Below are 23520 nucleotides of genomic sequence, written 5' to 3'. Positions count from 1 at the left end.
ATCCCCGGCTTGGGTTACTGTCTGTGTGAAGTCTGCACATTCTCCCCATATCTGCGTGAGTTTCCTCCAGGTGCTCCGGTTTCCTCCCACAGTCCAAAAGACATGCTGGTTAGGTGGATTGGCCATGCTAACTTCTCCCTCAGTGTACCCGAACAGGCACCAGAGTGTGGCGACTAGGGGATTTTCACAGTAATGTCATTGCAGTGTTAATGTAAGCCTACATGTGACTAATAAATAAACTTTTTTAAAAACTTAACTGAGCACCACACTTAGGGAAGAATATGAAGGCTTTACGGGGGGTGCAAAAAAGATTCACGAGAATGGTTTCTGGTATAAGAAATATCAATAGATTAGAGAAGCTGGAACTGGAGAAGACTGAGGGGAGATTTGATAGAGGTGCTCAAGATTATGAGGGGCTTGAACAGAATGAATAGAAAGGAACTATTCCCATTGGCAGAAGGGTCGAGAATCAGAGGACACTAATTTAAGGTGACTAGCAAAAGAAGTAACAGTGACTTGAGGAAAAGCTTTCTTAGGATCTGGAATGCACTGCCTGAGTGTAGTAGAGGGAGTTTCAATTGAGGTGTTCAAAAGAGAATGGAATAATTAACTCAGGAGTAAAATGTTGCAGGGCTATCATAAAGAGAAAGGGGAATGGGACTAAGTGAATTGCTCTTGCAAAGCTGGCCTGGACATGATGAGCCAAGTGACCCCTGGTGTAACCATTGTCTTGATTGGTGTTCAGAGCAAACATAGATTTCCTGCCAACCACAGTTTTTAATTTTAAACATACTCCAAATTGTTTCTACCACACTGAGGCCAGGGCACCAATCATTATAATGGAAGACACATTCCAAATTCCCATTGATTTTGATTAATTGTAGAGCACTGAGAAAAAATGAGGATTATGGCAGAGGGCTCAGAATATAGGCCCCCCAAATATCTATGGATCCTGTCTCTTCCTAGTCTTTAAACACCAAGATTAAGGTCATTATTAAGCCGCCAGTAGGTGCACTTTTCACTCATACTTGGTCTGTTCACGCAAATATTCACCTTGTCCTGTGGCGATGTCCAAGATGCAAATGTTAGTTAAGACTGAGATTGAACTTGACCGATTCAAACTTTGATGTTGAAGTCAGTGCCATATTAGCACTGTAAATCTCATGTAAAAACCAATTGCAACCCCAAAGTAAATCCATTGCACTTCCAGGGGCAGCTGTTGCCAGCAGCACAAGGCGCTAACGTTTGGAGCCAGCAACATTAGTTGGATATTATAAAAGCAGGTGAAATTGTCTGGAGGCATTGCAATCAGGCGGCTTAATCATTTTAATTAAATCAATATGATATTGGGAACTTACATGCTTAAACCCAGTGACAGACTCTGTAAAAAAGTCATTCTCATGATTAGCTCCTTGAACATTTTGCCAACCATGCCAAATTTAATAAGAAAAAAAATCTTTCAAATAAAAGTTTAAAAGGAGTAATATTGTGCGAAATCAGTTTGCAATTCAAACAAGGGTAATTACACCTTCATTTGTCCGTTTATCCTCCCCCATCCCTTTTTTATTTCTGTCTTTAGGCGTCTCGCCTACATGCCTCCTCTTTCAGACAGGAGGACAGGGAAGAGGGAGCCTCCAACTTCTTCATGACTACAGTCGCTGGTGCAGCTCCTTCTTCAACCAACAGGAAGCGTGCTTGCTGGAGGGTGAGACGGACATCTGGTTTCTCTTCCTCTGAGGTGAGACGCTGCGTTTCGCGGGGCGCCCCACCCAGAGTCCGCACTGAAAAAATCTGAAAATAATCTTGTGTAGAACTGGTGGGTGCCAGTTCCAGAATCGCCTGGAACTCAAACTTGCCGCTATACAAATAAAAAGCAAATATATTACAAACAACAAGTGTTGTGTTGGAACAGTGTCTGTTCATTGTTCTCATGTTTCATTCCCCCTCCAGTGAGAACCATTACTGGCTTTGCTAGTCTTTCTCCTGATTTATAGAGTGGGATCCTGGCTGTAAACTGACAGTCTGACTATCAGTTGAGGCCAGGAGGACATGATAGACTAGCCCTCCCTTGTTACAGCTAGCACATGTCTGACAAATTTTAAAGTATTGAAGTGTGTAAACAACAAATAAAAGCTGCTGTTTCCTGACATTTTACTGACCTTGATAATCTGACCCTCAAAGAGGAGGGCATGGGAATTCTAAACAGCTGCCAATCTAGAGAAGCATTTTTCAGCAAGTAGCCTGAAAAGTACAGTTTAAATAGTTTTACATTAGCAGTTTAGTATCACAATCCACTGTTCTCCAGATCGCCACCATCTTGAACAACACCACTTTGACCAGTTTGTATTAATTAATGATCATATGCTCAGAAATACACCAGAAAAATATAGCACTGCTTGAAAATCAGAGACAAAAATGTCAATTGATACATTCTTCCAGGAGGGATATGCATTGTGGCAGAGGTGCTTATTCTAAATTCGCATAAGGATATTAAAAACTGACAAGTTCCACAGACATTTGTTGGTGTCTGCCTGTGTATCTGTTTGCCTGTCTCTCTCTAATGAATAAGTGAGGTCACCGAGCACAGCGATGATCAGGGAAAGGGATAAAACAAAGGCAGTAAATCTTTGGATGACCTCAGCTTACGGAGGGTAAAGTGTGGAGTCTAGAGGTAATGAAGATAAGCCACAAAAAAAAAGTATTATAGCAAGATAAAAGAGATGAACTCAGCAGTGTAAACACCAACAGTTGAATCAGAAGTGTTACTCTCCCAAACTCTATTAAAGCAGCACCTATATGAAAATATGATAGACATTTCTGTGTAATAGTTATTGGCCCAGATTTTGCTCTGAGGAGTGAAGGTACAACTTTCATTATTCACCTCACATGCAGTTATCTAAAAAGAAATTTGTGTGTTTGTTAGAATTTCTATTAATCCTGCATCTGACCTAGTGCAGCATCCTCAATAGGGGATCTGTGACGTCTGTGAGCGGGTCAGCAGCAGGGAAGCACTTTAACCATGCGATCCATATTGGGACCAACCACATAGCAAGCAAGAGATCCTGTTTGGCAATTATTAAGAACTAGAAGCTAAATTAAAGAACAGGACTTCAAGGGTTATAATCTCTTGATTATCACCAAAGACATGTGCAGATTGCCATGGGGACAAGCAGATTCAGTAAGAAGTCTCACAACACCAGGTTAAAGTCCAACAGGTTTATTTGGTAGCAAAAACCACTAGCTTTCGGAGCGCTGCCCCTTCGTCAGGTAAGTGGGAGTTCTGTTCACAAACAGGGCATATAAAGACACAAACTCAATTTACAAAATAATGTTTGGAATGCGAGTCTTTACAGGTAATCAAGTCTTAAAGGTACAGACAATGTGAGTGGAGAGAGCGTTAAGCACAGGTTAAAGAGATGTGTATTGTCTCCAGACAGGACAGTTAGTGAGATTTTGCAAGCCCAGGCAAGTTGTGGGGGTTACAGATAGTGTGACATGAACCCAAGACATGAACCCATGTACCTTTAAGACTTGATTACCTGTAAAGACTCGCATTCCAAACATTATTTTGTAAATTGAGTTTGTGTCTTTATATGCCCTGTTTGTGAACAGAACTCCCACTTACCCGACGAAGGGGCAGCGCTCCGAAAGCTAGTGGAATTTGCTACCAAATAAACCTGTTGGACTTTAACCTGGTGTTGAGAGACTTCCTACTGTGTTTACCCCAGTCCAACGCCGGCATCTCCACATCATGACAAGCAGATTACACAGGCAAACACATGGTTGAAGGAGTGGCGTGGGAAAGAGAGGGTCCATTTTGTGGGGCATTGGTACTGGGATAGGAAAGGAACTGTACCAATGAAGTGAGCTCCACCTATACCTGGCTGGGACTAAGATTTCAGTGAGGAGAATAATAGGAGGATCACAATAACTTTTTATGATGGTAAATGCAGGAAGGCCTCAGGTGAAAAAGGTCACATAATTAATAGTTTGAAAACAAATGAAGGGGAAGAGAGTGGCATAATTGTCATAACTCATGCTTTAAGCATTGCCGGTAAATGAAAAACTGGAAGTTATAATGTTGTTAAACCAGGGTAGAAAAAAATAAATGTGAGTAACATCATAGCAAGACAGGTTCGGGTGTGTGACTCAAATAAATATTTTTGTACAAATGCACAAATATAAGGAACAAATTGAAGGAATTGCAGGCACAAATTCACCTTGGAGGATATAACATGGTAGCATGACTACCATGAGACATGCCAAAAAATAGTTTAGACTGAGAACCAAATATGCTTGGTTATAGCCTCGACAGGAAAAATGGTAGAGGAAGAGGAGTAGTAGCCTTAGTGATTAGATGATACTTCAATGATGATAAAGGATATAACATGAGATAAGCAGGCAGTGGAGTTTGAGTTGAAATGAGGAATAGAAACTGATTTAAGACAGTAGTGGAAGTTGTGTAGAGGTCCTAGTAACATCAGTGAAGTGATGGATTATACAAATGCACAGACAAGAATGTAATAAAGGTAGAATGATTTCAATAGTGAATCGGGCGGCACGGTAGCACAGTGGTTAGCACTGCTGCTTCACAGCTCCAGGGTCCCGGGTTCGATTCCCGGCTCGGGTCACTGTCTGTGTGGAGTTTGCATGTTCTCCTCGTGTCTGCGTGGGTTTCCTCCGGGTGCTCCGGTTTCCTCCCACAGTCCAAAGATGTGCGGGTTAGGTTGATTGGCCAGGTTAAAAATTGCCCCTTAGAGTCCTGAGATGCATAGGTTAGAGGGATTAGCGGGTAAATATGTGGGGGTAGGGCCTGGGTGAGAATGTGGTCGGTGCAGACTCGATGGGCCGAATGGCCTCCTTCTGCACTGTAGGGTTTCTATGATTCTATAATTTTAATATAGATTGGGATAAGCAGACTGGCACATGTCATAAAGGTAATGAATTTCTTGAGAGCGTCCAGGATGGTTTTTTGCAACAATGCATTCTAGAACCAATAAGCGTGCATGCCATGTTAGATTAACAAGTAATGAGACAGATTTAATTAGCATCCTAATGGTGTAAGAACATTCATCTAACAATCATATAATAGCAATATAATATGACTGAGTTCAACATAATGTTTGAAAGGGAGAAATGCAAAACAGCTACTAAGATTCTAGATTTAGGTAAGGCTGACTTCAGTGCAATGTGACAGAGATTGGCCACAGTAAATGGGCAAATCCGCTGATGGATAAAATTACAGAGCAGCAGTGTTGGTGTTCAAATAATTGAATGTGATACACTGTCAAGAAGCCTACTTGCCCCAAAAAGCCGTGGTTAATTAAGAGAAACAATGTAGAACAAGAAGAAAAGCTTGCAAAATATAGTACAGATCTTAGCAAATGAGAAAGATAGAACTGCAAAGGGTGACAAAATGGAGAATAAGAGCTATAAAGAAAGAGTTATGAAAAGGAACATGCAACAGATATCAAAACCAACACAAACAATTATATTAAGAAAAAAGAGGGTGATCAGAAGTGACTTAGGTCACCTTGGAAATTGATAACATTGATATTATTCATGAAAATAATAAAATGGAGGGTATGTTGAACAATCGATATTTACAGCAAAGAAGGAGGTCAACATGCCAAATATGTAAAGGAAAACAAAATATCTCAAGGGACTCATCAAAATTACTTTATACCAAATCACAGTAATGAACAAAATAATGGCACGGAAAAGTGCCAAATCCCCAGGACCAGATGGTTTCTATTTCAGTGTTTTAAGGAAGTATCTAGCTGTTTTGTAGCCATTTTAAGGAAGAGATAACTATATAGGAAATATATACCTATCCAATGGACAGCTATAACCCAGTGGACTCTTGGGTTAATCTTCTGTGTTCAGATCGGAGGTTGTGAAGAATTCTGGAGAGTCCTGAGGATGCGATAGCATGCCACATAAATAGAAATCTTTCTCTTAGTAATAGAGATTATTTAGATCAGAAAATAGTCATTAATTGATACCAAGTTTGAGTGTTAAAAATATAGGGCTGGATTTTAACTGCGCACAGGATCAGTGGAGTGGGATCAATATCCCTTGAGATTCAAGAAGCACCATTCACTCTGGCGTGAATGCACTTTCCAATTTTCATTGGCTCTCGCCAACTAAATAATCAGGTTCACACCCATAATGGCAGAGAACCTGATTTTAATATATTTTAATAAATTTGAATACGATTAAGTAGTCCCCTCACCAAATTATCCACCCTCACGGTGTAATAATACCTCCTTGATGTGACACTACATCGGTGAGGTTCTCCCGACTGATTTTAAGAACGCAAACAAGGGGATTCCCCTGGGAGTGCAAAGGTAATTATAGTCCCTGACGGAGTGGGACAAGGCTGAGCAGTGCCCTGCAAGATGTTAGCACTGCCATGTTCCTGGCAGTGTCAACCTGTGCCGGGGCGGATCCAAGTGGGATCCACATGGGGAGGGGGCTGTTCATTTATTTGTGGTTCGGGTGGCAGACCAAGCACCGAGGGGGGATGAGAATGCTGGCGATGATCGTTGGTGGGTGGGGGGTGTATGCCAGCGATGGTAGTTGCTGGAGGGGGTGGGGGGGGGGCGGGGTGGATGATAATGGGGGGGTGGATGAGAGCCCCTGATACTTGCATGGTGACTAGTGGAAGGTTAATTTTGGTTCTGATCGGGGCACCCTTTAAAAATGACGCCCTGATCTTTGTGCAGCTGGTCTTGCCAGCTCTAAGATTTAGTGTGAATTAGAGTTCAGGAAATTAGAGTTTTGGATGACCTCAAGTTTATGAATGGTGGGACGTAGTAAAAAAGCAATCTATACAGACCTGCATTCCCAATTTTCCTCACTTATTACAAGGAAGGACCTTCTGCTTAATGTCTGCTGCCCTCCCGATTCTCTAAGATAAAAACCTGAAACTTTGCTGCTGATAGCATGTGGGTGGGAATCCCCACACTGGTATTTTGAGGCACATTTAGCTTCCTCTGTCTTTCCTTTATTCCACAATCATGATGCTTACAAAACCCATCTTATTTACTTGATCTTTTGCCCAATTTTTTTCAGAAAGAACTTGCTGATGTTCTGCACGTGGGACCTTGTCTATTCACGGGTTTTGTCAATTAAAAAAAAGCTATTAGGCACTTGTAAAAGAAAAGATTTTCTTTTGGATTCTTGATTAATGAAGAAGTATAATCAGTACATATTGCATCAGCGGTCCTTGTAGATCCCAGCCTCGTGAGGAATAATTGTACAAACTCTCTCTCTCTTGACAAGTGTAGCAATTTATTGAAAAATATTAAACTAATATGACTGGAGATTACTGTGTGAGACACTCAAAAGTTTGATGTGGTCACATGAAGTCCCTCTTTCCACTTTTTACAGTGGTGTTAATCTAGTTAAACTAGCTCTATGTGTCTGATAAAATAGTAGAGAGACGGATTTGATTCATGTATGTTAAACATTTGCACAATAGCATCACTCTATATAATTTCCAGGCAGTAACTCTTTCCAGTTGATGCTGGGAGTTCTCGTTCTGTATTTCTCCTGATAAGTGGGATCACTGAAAAGCAAAGGACTTTTTATGGTGATTTTATAGCATCTAACAATCCCAAACCTGCTCAATAGCCTGTTGCAAACGCTTTTTTTTTGAAAGCTTGTAAATATTAACATTGGAAGCAAGCATCTTCTTAAAATTGACAAATGCCATATTTTGACAATTTGGTTCCACATCAGTACCTTTTACCATCCCATACTGAAATAAATATCCTGGACTCCAGCACAATCAGAGATGTTTCAGTAAATATTTCAGTTTGGATGTGAATAAAAGAAGCTACAGTTAAAGTGCATCCTGTTTTGGTTATTAAAAGCAAGCATATGATTCCTGAGGAAAGTGCATGTGAGATCTGTTTAACTTTATGCTGTTCAATGACTGAACAGGATTCGGTTATCTGCCTGACTAAAGGAGCCATTTATCTTGAGTACAGAGAGTATGTTTCACAAGCAGATCTTGTGATTGAACAGGTCTGTTTTAGTGTTCCATGGGATTTAGCCTTGAGTGATTTGATGCAGCAATGTTAAACTTGTCTGTCCTTTTCTTCTCTGTAGTCACGGCCCACCCCTCCTCACTTGACCTCAGCTATGGCAGAAAATATTCTGGCTGCTGCATGTGAGAGCGAAAGCAGGAAAGCAGCAAAACGGATGCGACTGGAAACATATCAGCTGCAGGTACTATTAATACTTAGCTGCTTGTGAGGAATACATAGGACAAAAGTTTTAATTCAGTTGTATAGAGCCCAGGCCCGACCCTATCTGGACTATTCTATTCAGTTCAGGAGGAAAATACTGGCTCTGGAGGACGTGTAGTGCTGCTGCACCAGAATGGTATCAGGGTTCAGAGGGTTAAGTTATGAGGACGGGTTGCATAAACTTGGGTTGCATTTTTTTGAGCACAGGAGATTGAGATGTAATCTGATTGCAATAATTAATATGTTAAAAGGATTTGATAGGGAGAAGCTTGTTCCTCTGGTGGGAAAATCATGAATGGAGTTGGAGCAGTAAATCAGCCATGATCATATTGAATGGTGGTTCAGGCTTGAGGAACTGCAGGGTCTATTCCTGCAACTTTTTGTATTCGATAATCTTAAAATTAAAACTGGACCTTTCAGGAGCATAATCAGTAGGTTTTGACAGATATTTGGAACTCATTTTCACGAAAGGCGGTGAATGCTCAAACAATTTGAAATTGCAAGCTTTTTTTGTTAGATAAGGGTATCAAGCGAAATGAAGCAAAGGTAGATAAATGAAGTTGAGATGCAGAACAGCCATGATTTATTTGAATGCAATTTGACAGCAATCCTGCTCCAGTGCAATTTGAGAGCAATCCTGACAAAGTGGTCGGGGGAAGTTAGTCAGGGATTTGGTAGGGTAGTTGGGGAGTGGGGTGTACTTGGTGGGGGTCAGGAGGATAGTCGGTGGGGTGAGTAGTTAGGGGGAACCAGAGGAAAGTGGTAAATCAATCAGAACTGTCCGATGTCTCCAACTTAAATCGGAGTATCAGATGGTTATCGGTGCAAGATAATTGCCCATCAGAAGTTTAAACTTCCCCAGATAATTCCCATGCAGTCCTTGTGTGAGATGACTATCATTCCCCCTCCCCAAGAAGTTCTGGCCAATATTATTTTTTAAATACCACTAACGTGACCACCACCACCTGATATCTTCTAACTTTCCCTCCTGGTCTTTTAATGATGTTCCTGAGTTTATGTTCCTTTGTTATCAATTCACAATCTTTCATTATTTATTCTCCCAAAACCTTTCACAATTTTCAATCAAGAATACACAATCACAGTGCAAACCACAACATGTCACACAGGGAACAAATAGACTAAATAGGCTGTGCATAACCAATGGTCTCTTAAAGATACGTGGCCATGTGACAACCTTAAAGACATCATATCGTGCACAAAGCTGGTTGTGCATAGCAAAGAGAAATTGAAGGAAACATTAATAAAAAAGCAAAACACTACAATGCTGGAAATCTGAAATTTAAAAAATGCTGAAAATATCCAGCAGGTTTAGCAGCATCTGTGGAGAGAGGAACAGTGTTAATAGCCTGGAGTCAGGTTGACCCCTGGCAATGAAGAATCCTGCTTTTGTGGGCTCTTTCTCCCAAGATAGGCAGGCCAAGCCAGGGATATTTCCGACTCCCCTTATCCACCTTGAGGATGAAAATCTAGGCCAATGTTTCATGAGAACTTCTGATTTCAGAAGGGTTGGTAATCAGAATAAACAGATTTAAAATAATTGGCAAAAAAGGGAGGGGAGAATTGAGGAGAATTTCTTCATGCAACAACTGGTTCTGATCTGGCTCAAATTGCCTAAAGACGTCAATGATGCAAATTCCATGGTAATTTTCAAAAGGGAATTTGATCTACACTTCGAAAGATAAATTTTTTAGGGAAATGGGGGGAAAACAGGGATTGAGCTTAATTTGATAGCTCTTTCAAAGAGCTAGTACAGGCACAATGTGCTGAATGGCCTCCTACACGCTGTGATTCTGCAGATATCAGTATTTTCTTATTGTCACTATGAGCATCTTTCCATGGCTCCACAAAGCCATTTGGAGATGCATATTTGCCGTTACTGTGGAGCATGTGAAAAAATGTGGCAGATAAACTGTCCAATGTGAATTTCTCAATGATCACTCAACAAGCCCTCAGCATATCTAAAGTTAATCTCGAGATCCCTCAACTAAACTGGCGGAAGTTGTTGTGTCTGATTTGAGAGAAGTTGTCCTTATTGAAATTCCCAAGGAACATGAATGACTAAACAACCAAGACTAATTCACACAGAATAAGTGCCAATAACTAATTCAAGAGTTTTTCTTACAAGCGTGTGTGGTCAAAACCAGTTAGTAAACTTCCAAAGCAAGGACCAATGGATACAGTTTTCCGCCAAAGCAGTTATATTCCATTCAAACAGCTGACCAAGCAGCTTGCCCCACAAACTCATTACAGTGACAGCAGTTAAGACAAAAGAAATTCCTCGCAACGTGGATAAATTGGAGAATTATTTTGAGGCTGTGTGGAATCTGAGATAACAACCTATCCTGTAACTCAAACATTGGATCAGTGACAAGAATTTTTTAATTTAAAAGCGGCAAATGAACATTCTCTTTAACAATTATTGACACTGGTCTCAAAATTCTAACCATTTAGTTAGGGAAACATCAGATTGCGGTCCAGATAATAATCAAATTTCTGCCCTTTTTTGCTCATAGGAGAAATTCAGACAGCAGGGGCATGGACATATCTTCAATCCCATAACAAGGGGTATGTTTGAGACAGACCCTGGGAATTCCATCCATTGCATTCTTTAAAAGGAGCCAGTGGAACTCCCACCAGCTCAGAGCTGGCATGTAATCCAATAATGCCCCAAGAAAGGCCCCAAAACCCTTCCAGACACAAGCAGATCGATTACCTTCAAACAATGTCCCGCACCTTAACTGGGAGCTGAAGTCGGTGAAATATTAACTTTTTATCGGGGCCCTTTAATGTCCTGGCAAGATGCTTATTACATCAGGTCCTAAACCTAACCTCCAAATTATATAATCTCAGGCCCTGGACCTAACTCCTAAATTATCAACTTTCCTGGACCTGACTTTCAAAGCCCAGGACCGTATCACTAGGGCTGTAGATAGGGCTTTAAACTAATTTATGGGGGGGAGGGTGCAGAGGTAAGAGGAATTACGAAATCAATGGTAGAGGAGAGGGAGCGAGTGCAAGTGAATGAGGGCATTCAAGTAGTTAAAGGAGTAGAGGGCGAGGGAGAGATTGATAGCGTTTCATCAAATTGGGTCCAACTGCAGGACTTGCAGATAGTGAGGAACATTGTCAGAGGCTACAGGAGGATATAGATAGGCTGGAAATTTGGGCAAAGAAATGGCAGATGGAGTTCAATCCTGATAAATGCGAAGTGATGCATTTTGGTGGGAATAATGTAGGGAGGAGCTACACGATAAATGGAAGAACCATAAAGGGTGTAGAGACGCAGAGGGACCTGGGTGTGCAAGTCCACAGATCTTTGAAGGTGACGTCACAGGTGGAGAAGGTGGTGAAGAAGGCATATGGCATGCTTGCCTTTATAGGACGGGGCATAGAGTATAAAAGTTGGGGTCTGATGTTGCAGATGTATAGAACGTTGGTTCGGCCGCATTTGGAATACTGCGTCCAGTTCTGGTCGCCACACTACCAGAAGGACGTGGAGGCTTTGGAGAGAGTACAGAGGAGGTTTACCAGGATGTTGCCTGGTATGGAGGGGCTTGGTTATGAGGAGAGATTGGGGAAACTGGGGTTGTTCTCCTTGGAAAGACGGAGGATGAGGGGAGACTTAATAGAGGTGTATAAAATTATGAAAGGCATAGATAGGGTGAACGGTGGGAAGCTTTTCCCCGGGTCGGTGGTGACGTTCACGAGGGGTCATAGGTTCAAGGTGAAGGGGGGAGGTTTAACACAGATATCAGAAGGACATATTTTACACAGAGGGTCGTGGGGGCCTGGAATGTGTTGCCGGGCAAGGTGGTGGAGGCGGACACACTGGGAACGTTTAAGACTTATCTAGACAGCTATATGAACGGAGTGGGAATGGAGGGATACAAAAGAGTGGTCTAGTTTGGACCAGGGAGCGGCGCGGGCTAATTGTTCTTTGTTTCTCGTTTCAAGGCTTCATTCTATGATCATCTTGCTGGTGCCAGTACAAGAGTGAATGTTGGACCCTTGGAGGACGAGAGGGGGGATTTAATAGTGGGAAATGAGGAAATGGCTGAAACTTTAAATAAGTTTTTTGTGTCGGCCTTCATGGTGGAAGACACAAATAGTTTACCGAATATTAACGATAGAGGGTTGGTAGGAGGAGAGGTACTCAATACAATTAATGTTACCAGGGAGGCAGTGCTTGGTAGACTAACGGGACTGAAGGTGGACAAGTCCCTGGGCCCGGATGGAATGCATCCCAGGGTACTGAAAGAAATGTCAGAGGTAATAGCGGATGCGTTAGTGGTTATTTATCAAAATTAGTTGGATTCTGGGGTAGTGCCGGCGGATTGGAAAACGGCTAATGTTACGCCGCTGTTTAAAAAAGGAAATAGACAAAAGGCAGGTAACTACAGGCCGGTTAGCTTAACGTCTGTAGTTGGGAAAATGCTGGAATCCATCATTAAAGAAGAAATAGCAGGCCATCTGGATAAGAATGGTTCGATTAAGCAGACGCAGCATGGATTCATGAGGGGAAAGTCGTGGTTGACGAACTTGTTGGATTTTTATGAAGATGTGACTAGTGCGGTTGACAGAGGGGAACCGGTGGATGCGGTGTTTTTGGATTTCCAAAAGGCGTTTGATAAGGTGCCTCACAAAAGGTTGCTGAAGAAGATTGGGTCACACGGAGTTGGGGGTAGGGTGTTAGCGTGGATTGGGGATTGGCTATCCGACAGGAAGCAGAGAGTCGGAATAAATGGGTGCTTTTCTGGTTGGCAGATGGTAACTAGTGGCCTGCCGCAGGGATCGGTACTGGGGCCTCAACTATTTACCATTTATATAGACGATCTGGAGGAGGGGACTGAGTGTAGGGTAACAAAGTTTGCAGACGACACAAAGATAAATGGAAAAGTGAATTATGTGGAGGGCATAGAAGGTCTGCAGAGAGATTTGGACAGGCTGAGTGAGTGGGCGAGGATCTAGCAGATGGAGTATAACGTTGACAAATGCGAGGTTATTCACTTTGGAGGAAATAATAGCAAATTGGATTATTATCTAAATGGAAAGAAATTACAACATGCTACTGTGCAAAGGGACCTGGGGGTCCTTGTGCATGAGACGCAAAAACCCAGTCTGCAGGTGCAACAGGTGATCAAGAAGGCAAATGGGATGTTGGCCTATATCGCAAGGGGATAGAATATAAAAGCAGAGATGTCTTGCTGCATCTGTACAGGGCATTGGTGAGGCCGCAGCTGGAATACTGTGTGCAGTATTGGTCCCCTTATTTGCAGAAGGATATATTGGCCTTGAAGGGAGTGCAGAGAAGGTTCACCAGGTTGATACCAGAGATGAGGTGTGTTGATTATGAGGAGAGACTGAGCAGATTGGGTTTGTACTCGTTGGAATTTAGAAGGCCAAGGGGGGAACTTATAGAGACCTATAAGATAATGAAGGGGCTGGAAAGGGTAGAGGTGGAGAGATTCTTTCCACTTAGAAAGGAAGCTAGAACTAGAGGGCACAGCCTCAAAATAAAGGGGGGTCAGTTTAGGACAGAGTTGAGGAGGAACTTCTTCTCTCAGAGGGTGGTGAATCTCTGGAATTCTCTGCCCGCTGAAGTGGTGGAGGCTACCTCGTTGAATATGTTTAAATCACGGATGGATGGATTCCTGATTGGTAAGGGAATTAGGGGTTATAGGAATCAGGCGGTAAGTGGAACTGATCCACTTCAGATCAGCCATGATCTTATTGAATGGCGGGGCAGGCTCGAGGGGCTAGATGGCCTACTCCTGCTCCTATTTCTTATGTTGTTATGTTCTTAGGACCTAATTGCCAAGTTATATTACTTGTTTTGTATCAGTGAGCTCTTGAAACCATTATCTATTGATGCAAAACAGTAAGATAATAGCACAATAATGCATTTCCAGGGTTATTGCGAGACCAGCTGCCACATTCTGCTAATTCACAAACATCATCACAGATGTAAAACATGTCTTGGTGACTGGGTTAATTATATGCAGAGTACACAGGCCCACACTCCTTGTCAATGACATGACAATTAGTCAATTGTTTAATTTTCTGTTGATTACACTTTGCAATCAGTGAATATTTATGTTGGGTGAATCAGCACCGTCTCACTTAAATATACTGAAGTGCTGCAGAAATATTCAAGCGCTGGCCTATTGTACCAACTCCTAGAGATGCAGGAATGTTACAATTATCTATTTCACTAACATATCCAATTTATATTTTCAAAAATATCCTTTTTGAGATGTTTTTATATGAAGAATGAGTCACTGAATTGAATGTTGTTTGTGATTGCTTTCTAAAAATAATTTAATTTTCGTGGTGAATATAGCCTGCTCCCAATTTTGTTCTCACTAAGTCTCTAGTCTATATTGTTCTTAATTAGCTCTTGTTGTCTTGCCTAACAATGCCCAATTTTTCAGACATCTTCAGCCCACGCTCATTACAAGCAGGAAATGCAGTGTCAGTATTATGGTCTGAAACAAGCATTTGTCCCAGTGTTGCCGGCACTCAGAAAAGTCAGGTCAACATGCAGACTTACAGGCAGCCCTTAGAGGGACCACTTGTTAAGCTGTGATGGACAGATCTTAAAATATACACAGCTGACTGAAGTTGGGAGGAGCAGTATGAGTTCTCCCAACCACACATTTTAAAGAGTGTTTGCTGGTACACCACCCCATCATGGCCAGTCCCCTTGGCCATTACTACCTGCTGACCTGATTGTTCCCTTTTCTTACTAGTTGCGCACATTTCATGGTCGAGCCCTTCCCGGTCTCCATAATTATTTACCCGAGGGTCGCTGCTGGCATTGTATTGGCTGTATTTTCCATCCAGCTTCACTGTTTGGATTCATATTGCTCTCCACAGCTCACTGGTTTTATGGTAATGAGGCTCCATTCAAGTGCAAGGATTTTCCCTATGGCTCCATATCTAAATATGGGCTCACCCAAATTACTAGCTGACGCTCTAAGCCTATTTCTCTCAAAATTCCCTGGTTTAATTTCTTCAGTTTGCCCTGTTTAACATTCATGTGTAAACTGATGGCGCCAGTTCCACTTTTCCACCATTTTCTTCAACTCCACAACCACTTCTGTGCTGTGAAATTGTCTGGATATCAAGTCGGAAATGAATCACAATTTCTGCAAATGAACGGTAGGATGACTAACTCCATCATTTTTAGGCCCCCAGCATAAACTCCATTTTCTTCTTCTGCATTCTATTCTGCCTCGATTGGTTACCGACTCGGGTTGAATCATTTCACTCCCACTGCCACCCTTATCCACACTTCCATCACATCTGGATTTGATTCTTCCAATATCCTCCTTTCCAGCCTCTTATTCTGCATTCATTATAAATTCACTTACTGTCCTACACTAAAATCCTGCTTGCCTGAAGTTACTGTCCTCATTAAATGGCATTAGCTTCCTGTTCCCAAATGCAATTAATTTAAAATGGTTGTTCACATCTTCAAATCTCTACTTCGCCTCACTCCAACATCTCTTACCTGCTTCAGCCTTGCGTTTCTTCTTGATTTCCTTTCTCTTCATCCCACCATGGTTGACTGAGCCTTCAAGCTATCTCAGACTTCACCCCCTGCACACTATGCCTAAATACCTTCACCCCAAACCTTTAAAAAGTTTCTCTCTACCCATCTTGTTAAGCAAACTGTGAGTTACTCCTCTTAATTCTCGCACTCTAGTTCCCTGATCACATGGCATAAGTTGCTGGGATTATTTATTTATTTTATTAATTTACAAGATGGCAGTGCTGTTAGTGGGGGGGGGGGGGGGGGGGAGTTGAGTATTGTTAAGAAAACCTTGAGAAGTTTGTGTTTTTTTTCCATCAGAGCTCAGAAGATTGATAGATGTCTTGAAAATTGCAAACCAATGCAAAAAAATCAAATAGGATAAGATTTTTTGCATTTATCAATGAGGTGATAACAATTGAGAACAAATTTAAGAAAATCAGAGGAGATTAGACCTCCCATAGCTTAAGATTATTCAAAAATGCTGCTGCCCATTTCCTAACTCTGAGCACACTGACTCCATAGGGTTTCCCTTAAGCAAGCCTTGTTTTTAAATCCTTCCATGGCCTGTTCCTTCCTTATCTGTATAACCTTCCTCTGCCCTACACTCTTACACTTCACTGAATTTAATCGCTGTATTATTGGCAGTAGCCTGGACCCAAAGGTTTGGAATTTTCTTCCTAAACTGCTTCACCTCTAACTCCCTTTTCCTCTTTTGGGACACTCCTTACAACCTACTTGTTTGACCAGCTTTTGGTCATCTTCCCTAATGTCTTTATATGGCTGAGTATCAAATTTGGCTTGATGTTACTGTGAAGCATATTGGGATGTTTTACTACATTTAAAAACGCTACATGAATCAATGTTGTTGTTCCTGTCAAAAAATTCTGTATTAAGTGTGGCGTGCAGGAGGATCTATCCTCTTGAATGCTTTCAAAAGAGAATTAGATGTTTCTTGAAAAGCAAGTATTTCCAAGACTGTGCATATTTTATGATAGTTTGATTTGTCCCAGAAGCCAAATTGTTTTTTCCTGCTGAACAATGGGATAATTCAATGTGCAGATATATAGAACTAACCTGAATTTAAGAGGGACACGACTGTGTGACTAAATTCATTCTTGCTCTTAAATGTATTTTTGCTGAGGCAAAACACTTTTTAAAAAAAACCTACTGATTTATTACTGTTTTGCGGCTTCATAGAAGATTCACTAAATATTATCTGGAGTAGAGGAAGCTTTTGTTCATGTTAACTCTTTAGCAGTTGCTTTTCAATTCTATTCAACCTCAGTTGATGAAGAGCATCAAAATAGTAAAGTCAAAGGCTGTGTGGGGGAGGGAGTTTCCCTTCAGTAACCCAGGCTGCATATTTCCCAATAGCCATCTCAGGATCTGGAACCTGACACACAGTCAGCCACATTAATGTTGCCCTTATTTGAATCAACTCGTATTCTGTGATGAACTAATTATCCTCCAGAGCCAAGAATCTTATTCTTTACTTTAGATTGGATCCTGCGCGCTGCAGTTTTCTATTTAACTAAAATCCTCAACTTCACTTCTGTTTTTGAAAGCACAGTCAATGGGATTTTCCAGTCCTGCAAAAAATTGCTGCCCCAAGTCAATGGACCTTTGGAGGTCTGTCAGATTTTCCGTCTCGCCTGCTATGACTCCCACAGTGGGCAGGGCTGGAAAATTCTGCCCAGTGTTTCTGCCATAGATGCACACGTCCAAATTAATTTAGTTCTACTGAGAATTGGACCAGGATGATTCTTCAGGCATGGGCCAATACTTTCCCCTCAACCGGCAGCTGTTGTGTCACTTAAAGGTGCAGTTCAGTCATAGCACACAGGTTTATTTTTTTTTTAATTGACCTGAAATTGAAATATTTCAGATACATGGGATGTACTTCCACATGCTAACATATAAAACAATTGTAGCTGAACATTTACAAGCCTTACAACTTTACCTCTTGTAGCAGTGACACAAGATATAGTAAAACACACATGCTGTGAATCATGCAAATGCATTTGAAATAGTTTATCAACTGTAACATCAACAAGAGGCCAGAATTATAGGAATGCAGATATCACAGAGAGTTCTGGGACTGGAAGAAATTAAAGAGATAGGGATGGAGGGATTTGAAAACAAGCATGGGAATTTTAAAATGAAGATGTTGCTTGACAAGGAACCAATGTAGGTCAGCAAACATAGAAGTCATAGGTGACTGGAGCATACCACAACATAAGACACAGGCAACAGAGTTTTGGATGGCCTCAAGATTACAGAGCGTAGAATATGAGAGACCAACAAGGAATGTGATGCAACAGGTGAGTGTAGACGTAGCAAAAGCATGAATGCCAGTTTCAGCAGCAGATGAGCTGAGATAAGCGAAGTAGGGTGATGTTGCCAAGGAGGAAAAAGGCAGTCTTACTGATGACATGAAGATGAGATCAGAAACTCATCTTGGGGTCAAATGTGAAACCGTAGTTGCAAACAGATTGCTTAATCTAAGATTGTTACAAGGGAGAGGGATGGAGCTAGGGAACATAGGTTGGAGTGGAGGCCATAAATAATGGCTTCAATGTGCCAATATTTCATCGAAGAAAGTTTCTGCTCATCTAGTATTGATCTACTCATCTTTCAAGTGAATTAGATTATAGTGAGGGAGGGTAGACCTCACTCTTGCCCTGACCTATCTTAGCCAAGTGGCAAGATGAGTCTAGATGACTGGGATAGATCCAGATGCAGTACATGACCTTCTGTATTTTGTCATGTTCTACGTGTTCCACAACATCTTGCTGAACTGCCTTCTAGACCATTAGACCTAGAATGGTCTGATCCACCCAATCCACTGGAACCAGTCTTCACATGCTGGGGTAGACAATTCCTTAAGATACTAGGGATTGGTGACCCGACAGCTATCCACCTCTCTCCTGGTTCAACCAGCCCAAACTGGTTCATCAGATTTTGTCTTCTGTCACATTCCAACAGTTGTTTGTACCCACAGGCAAGAGCTGGGTGAAGACGAGGACCAGTACAGGATGAGTCACTCCAAAGAGTGCAATAAACCCACCTTTGAGAGATGTTATCCTTCCCTTACACCACAGTGTCAGAGAGACAGTTTGATAATTTAGTGTGTGATGATGCTGTGCTATATGTTTAAGGGATGACTGCTTTAAGAGGCAGTGTTTTGTTAAAAGCTGTTGGTTTGTCTGGCAGGAATGCAGTAGATGCAGAATAATTATTCATTTTAGCCATGCAAGTGTTTATTTAGCAGAAGGTTTAATATAATGGGGTGTTTATTTTGATTAAAGTAATAAGGTGAGTTAGATAAACAGGGACAGAGTTATGTGATACTTGAAATGGGAGGAGCTAGGCTTGAATGGGGAAAAACAGTTTCATTTTCATTTTAAAATAAAGGGCAGTTGCTGCCTAGAGCTAGAAGAAAGAAGACGCTCTCTCTGTCACTCTCTCCAGAAATTTTCTGAAAGTTCCAGGGCTTTGACCCAAGTCAAAGCAAGTATGCCTTGATCTGCTAACTACTTTTAAAGAGGAGCTTAAATCTAAAACAGAAAATTTGCTTAATTGGGACTAGATAGTAATAAGTTAGAAGTTAAGAGTTTGTTTCTTTACATGTTTAAAGATTGTTCAACAATTAAGAGTTAAACTGTTACATTTTGTTAGAGGTATATTTAGACTGTGTTATGAATGAAGCTCGTTTCGATAAAAGATCCCTAATTTTTAGTCGAATCACTCCTGATGCGTAGCACCCTTTCCTCGCATTTATGCCAAAATGGAAAAATTGTTGGGGTCTAGTCTGGCTTCATAATATACCTTGGGGTTTCTGATCTGCCACCCTTGTGAAAGAGTCAAAGAGAGGTGCTCAAAAGGTAGAGCTGGTTATCGTTTGTGTACATGTGAAGATGAACACCGTACCTTCTGTCACTGAGAGGCAGCATATAGATGGGAATAAGAGGGAATCAAGGATAGATCCTTGGCATGGGGTATTAGAGATAACTGTGTAGGAGCAGCAAGAGAAGCATTGCAAGTGATTCTCTGGTTATGATTGGATAGATAAGAATGGAACCAGGTGAGAGTAGTCCAATGCAGCTGTGCGACTGGGGAAAAGTGTTGAGGAGAATGGTGTAATCATCCATATCAAAGGCCGCAGGCAGGTCAAGAAGGATGAGGAGGGAAAGTTTACATTTGTCACACACCCACCAGATGCATCTTCCCATAATTTTCAGTCTTTTTAAAATTCAATCCTCGAAAGAGATTGCATCTATAGAACTCTTTATTATGTCTTTCAGAAATACCCATAGTGCTAATAAACAATTGATTTGAAATGAAATGACTGTTATTGTGCAAACTGTGGAGATTAAGTTTCTATAAAAAGCAAATGGATGAATAGCCAGTTAATTTGTTGGTAAAATGAGCATATTGGATAGAACACTAAGAGATCTCCCTGTTTTACAGATAATTCCATGAAATCCTTAACATCCACCAGATAGATAGAAAGACAGACATGTCCTTAGTTTAATGCCTTGTCTAGAAGACAGCATTTTCAACAAGGGAAGAGCTGTGTCCTTATTTAGGTGTGGTAGTTCTGGAATAGAATTTGACTCCATAACCTTCTCATACATAGGCAAGGGTTCTTACAACTGTACCAAATTAATTAAACACCACGGCATAAAATTTCTATCCCAAAAATCTATAATGACTTTGAAATTAAGGGAAAACTTAGTACTATTGCACAGCTCTCAATTTACTTAATAAATTATTGAGCTTTAATGCCAAGAAAAGTATTTTTTATTGTTTATATATGGGGAAAATGTCAGATTTTTAAGGCCGAGGTGGTTTAATGTTGAACAGATTTATAATAAATGAACAGAAAATCTTAACCACTGTACAATGTAACAGTTTCCAGCAGAGAATTTATTTTATGTATAACTTAGCAAAGCCTTCTATCTAATTTTATGAGCTAACCTCCAACCAATGAAGGATTCATTGGTGCTTTGGGAGTGGAGAGTACAGTATATGAATCTTTATCCCCAGGAGCAGCTTACTGTTCCATTAAAAGCCTAAGACCTGATCCAAGCAGATGGTGGAATTAGTTTTCCAACCCTACGTATTTATGGGTTTTATTATTATTGTGTACCATCCTATTTTTTACATTTTATTTTCTGGAATTATTTTCTTGTAAGAGCTCATTTTGTAAAGTTCCATACCCAATATGGAAACTCAGTAGATAGCCACATGGATCCCAAATACCCTGTTAATTCTGAAGAGCCTATTCTGCACCTGGCAATGACTTTCACATCTTCAGGATGTTCCAAGCACCTCCAAGCTCAGTCATTATTTTGAAATGTGATCACTGTGATACAGACAAACATGACAACCTATTTGTGTGCAGCAAAATCCTACAAACAGCAATGAGAGAAGTGATAGTTTGCAGTATCAGGAGAGGGATGCTTAAATACGCTCTGAAAAGCAGTAGTGCTAATACAATTCATAATTTTAAATAGGAGATCAACAGATTTTTGCTAAGCAAAAGTATAGTATGCGAAACAAAGAATGGAATTAGGATGCAGATCATCCATTATGTAGTTGAATGATAGAACAGACTAGACGGACTGAATGATCTGCACCTTTTTGTATGTAGATGTTAACATGGCAATTTAACCCTGCTTAATGTCTGCTTTAAACTAGAAGACAGAGGAATTCTATACAGATCAGTTAATCATTCATCTGCTAATGCAAGCAACTGTAATTTCTAGGCTTTTGTGTTTTACCATTAGCTGCATAACATGTGGGGTCTTGTTGAGTGGAGTTTACACTCTCTATAAGGAGCACATATGGAAACCAGTAAATTACAGCACTTAACACACCTCCCAGTACTATTGGCAAAGCCTTACAAGCAGTTTGCTGTTCACTTTCTCAGTTAAAGAATGGTGCTTAGTAGCACTGGAGGATCAAATAAAGAAGTTAAAAAACAAGAACAAAGAACAACTTTTTTTGTGTGCAACATAGAAAATCACTGTGGCTGGACATTCATGGGCTTGACAGATAGAACTCTTAACCTAACCTCCACAGGGAAATTATCACTTTCTGTCACTGCAGTGCATCATCACATGGACAGTATTTTGTACTGGTTGTGCTTACTTCCTTAATAACAAAGCCTGAAGTAGCATGTGGGATAGCCCATTCTAACAAACAACAGGATCAATTGTGAAACACAATGCAATGAATGGAGGGTATTAAAGCCAACATGATTTTATCTTACAACAACTTGTAGGTAAAGCATCAAGGAGGCCACCTGCCCTTAGGCCTATTGAGGTCCTTAATTGCCCATTTAAGTGGCAATTAAGGGCCTCAATCCAGCGCCATTGCCATAAAACACAGACAACAAAGGTTATTTTTCAAACCTGCTTTTTTGAAAAGGCAGAAAGGGAGGGGCCATGGGGGGCACATTTATTGGGGTGCCCTGTGTGCATCAGGGGCCCCCATTCTCCCTCCACTTTGTTCCTCCCTGCAAAAAAATCCCCTCGGCCTGATCCCTCCCCACCTTAAAACCCCAGAGCTTACCTCACTCTGGTGGCCATTGCTCTTCTTTGTGGAGATGCTTGCAATCCAAGTAGCGCCCACTTCTGAGTTCTGGCACTGCTGGGACTGCTAGATCTCCTAATCACGTTGTTCTGGTAGCTCCTCTGGACGGCTCTTACTGTCCACTGATGGCTGGAAGTCTGACCCTCAGCCTGTTTATGCCACCATCGTGCGTTATCGCTGCTGGGCAGACTTTTCAAAAGTTGGCCTGTTTGGGCAAAGGGTATGCCCCCTTCCCTCTGTAAAATCCAGTCCTATATTTCCAGGTTAATAATAAAGGCTCTGTGACCACTAACATTTTCAACGAGTGGGCAGTCGCTCAAACTGCAGCCGCTGTGTGTTCATTAAGTAGAAAAGCAAGTGTACTGATTTGAAGGAAATATGAAGAAGTAAATGGCTTTTTTAAGGCTGCATGTTACCAGCAGACTAGAAATGCAGAATAGTTTTTTCTAGTCTACATGTGACCCATTTATTTTGTTGTGCTGTGCCTTTACTGCAGGATGAACCTATTGCACTAGATAAACACACTCAACAAGCCAGGGAGACGACTCAGCTCGCACACACCACTTACTCACTGCCAGCTGCTTCCTACTCACAGGATCAGATGTATATCAACGGAGGACTGAACTACAGTTACCGTGGTTACGGTGGAATAGGAGGTGGACTGCAGACTTCTTTGCAGACAGGCACCCTCAGCAATGGTATGAAAATCATAATGGCCATGTGTCATTGACTCTTTTTAGTTATCCTTTGCTGCTCTTAAAATTATGTTATCCTGTATAAAGCAAAAGATCCTTTCAGTTGTGTTATATTTTTAAGTAGAAATAAAACTTTATATTTTAAGTTGGAATAATGTTATACTTCCTTTAGTGGCAGAGTGTTGATGAACCATTTAAATGTGCATATCTGCAATTTACTTTTGAGGCTTAATTGGGTTGTGATAAGATCGAAATATTCTCCAATAGCCACATTTTAGAACAGTATTTAGAACAAAGGTCAATACTTTTATCGCCACTCATTTTCCATAACATGAAAAAGCTTTCTTTTCAGCTTCCTCTGATTTCGAGCGCTGAAAATTGTCAGTGTTTGTCTGTCACTCCTGGTTTG

The 23520-nt window shown here is 41.1% G+C and overlaps 1 protein-coding gene across 1 annotated transcript in view; it reads left to right on the top strand.

The window, feature by feature from the left end:
• Positions 1–23146, top strand: part of LOC144508568 (nucleolar protein 4-like) — a 276236-nt gene extending 253090 nt beyond the window's left edge. Inside the window, exons 9-11 of the mRNA XM_078236640.1 lie at positions 1580–1738; positions 8119–8238; positions 22913–23146. Coding sequence (XP_078092766.1) covers positions 1580–1738; positions 8119–8238; positions 22913–23146 — 513 coding nt within the window. The remainder of the gene's footprint in view (positions 1–1579; positions 1739–8118; positions 8239–22912) is intronic.
• The last annotated feature ends 374 nt before the right edge of the window (positions 23147–23520 follow it).

The sequence above is a fragment of the Mustelus asterias genome, chromosome 20 (genome assembly GCF_964213995.1).
Source record: "Mustelus asterias chromosome 20, sMusAst1.hap1.1, whole genome shotgun sequence".
NCBI classification, from domain to species: Eukaryota; Metazoa; Chordata; class Chondrichthyes; order Carcharhiniformes; family Triakidae; genus Mustelus; species Mustelus asterias.
The sequence above is the reverse complement of the archived record's forward strand: the minus strand, read 5'-3'. Positions and strand labels throughout refer to the sequence as shown.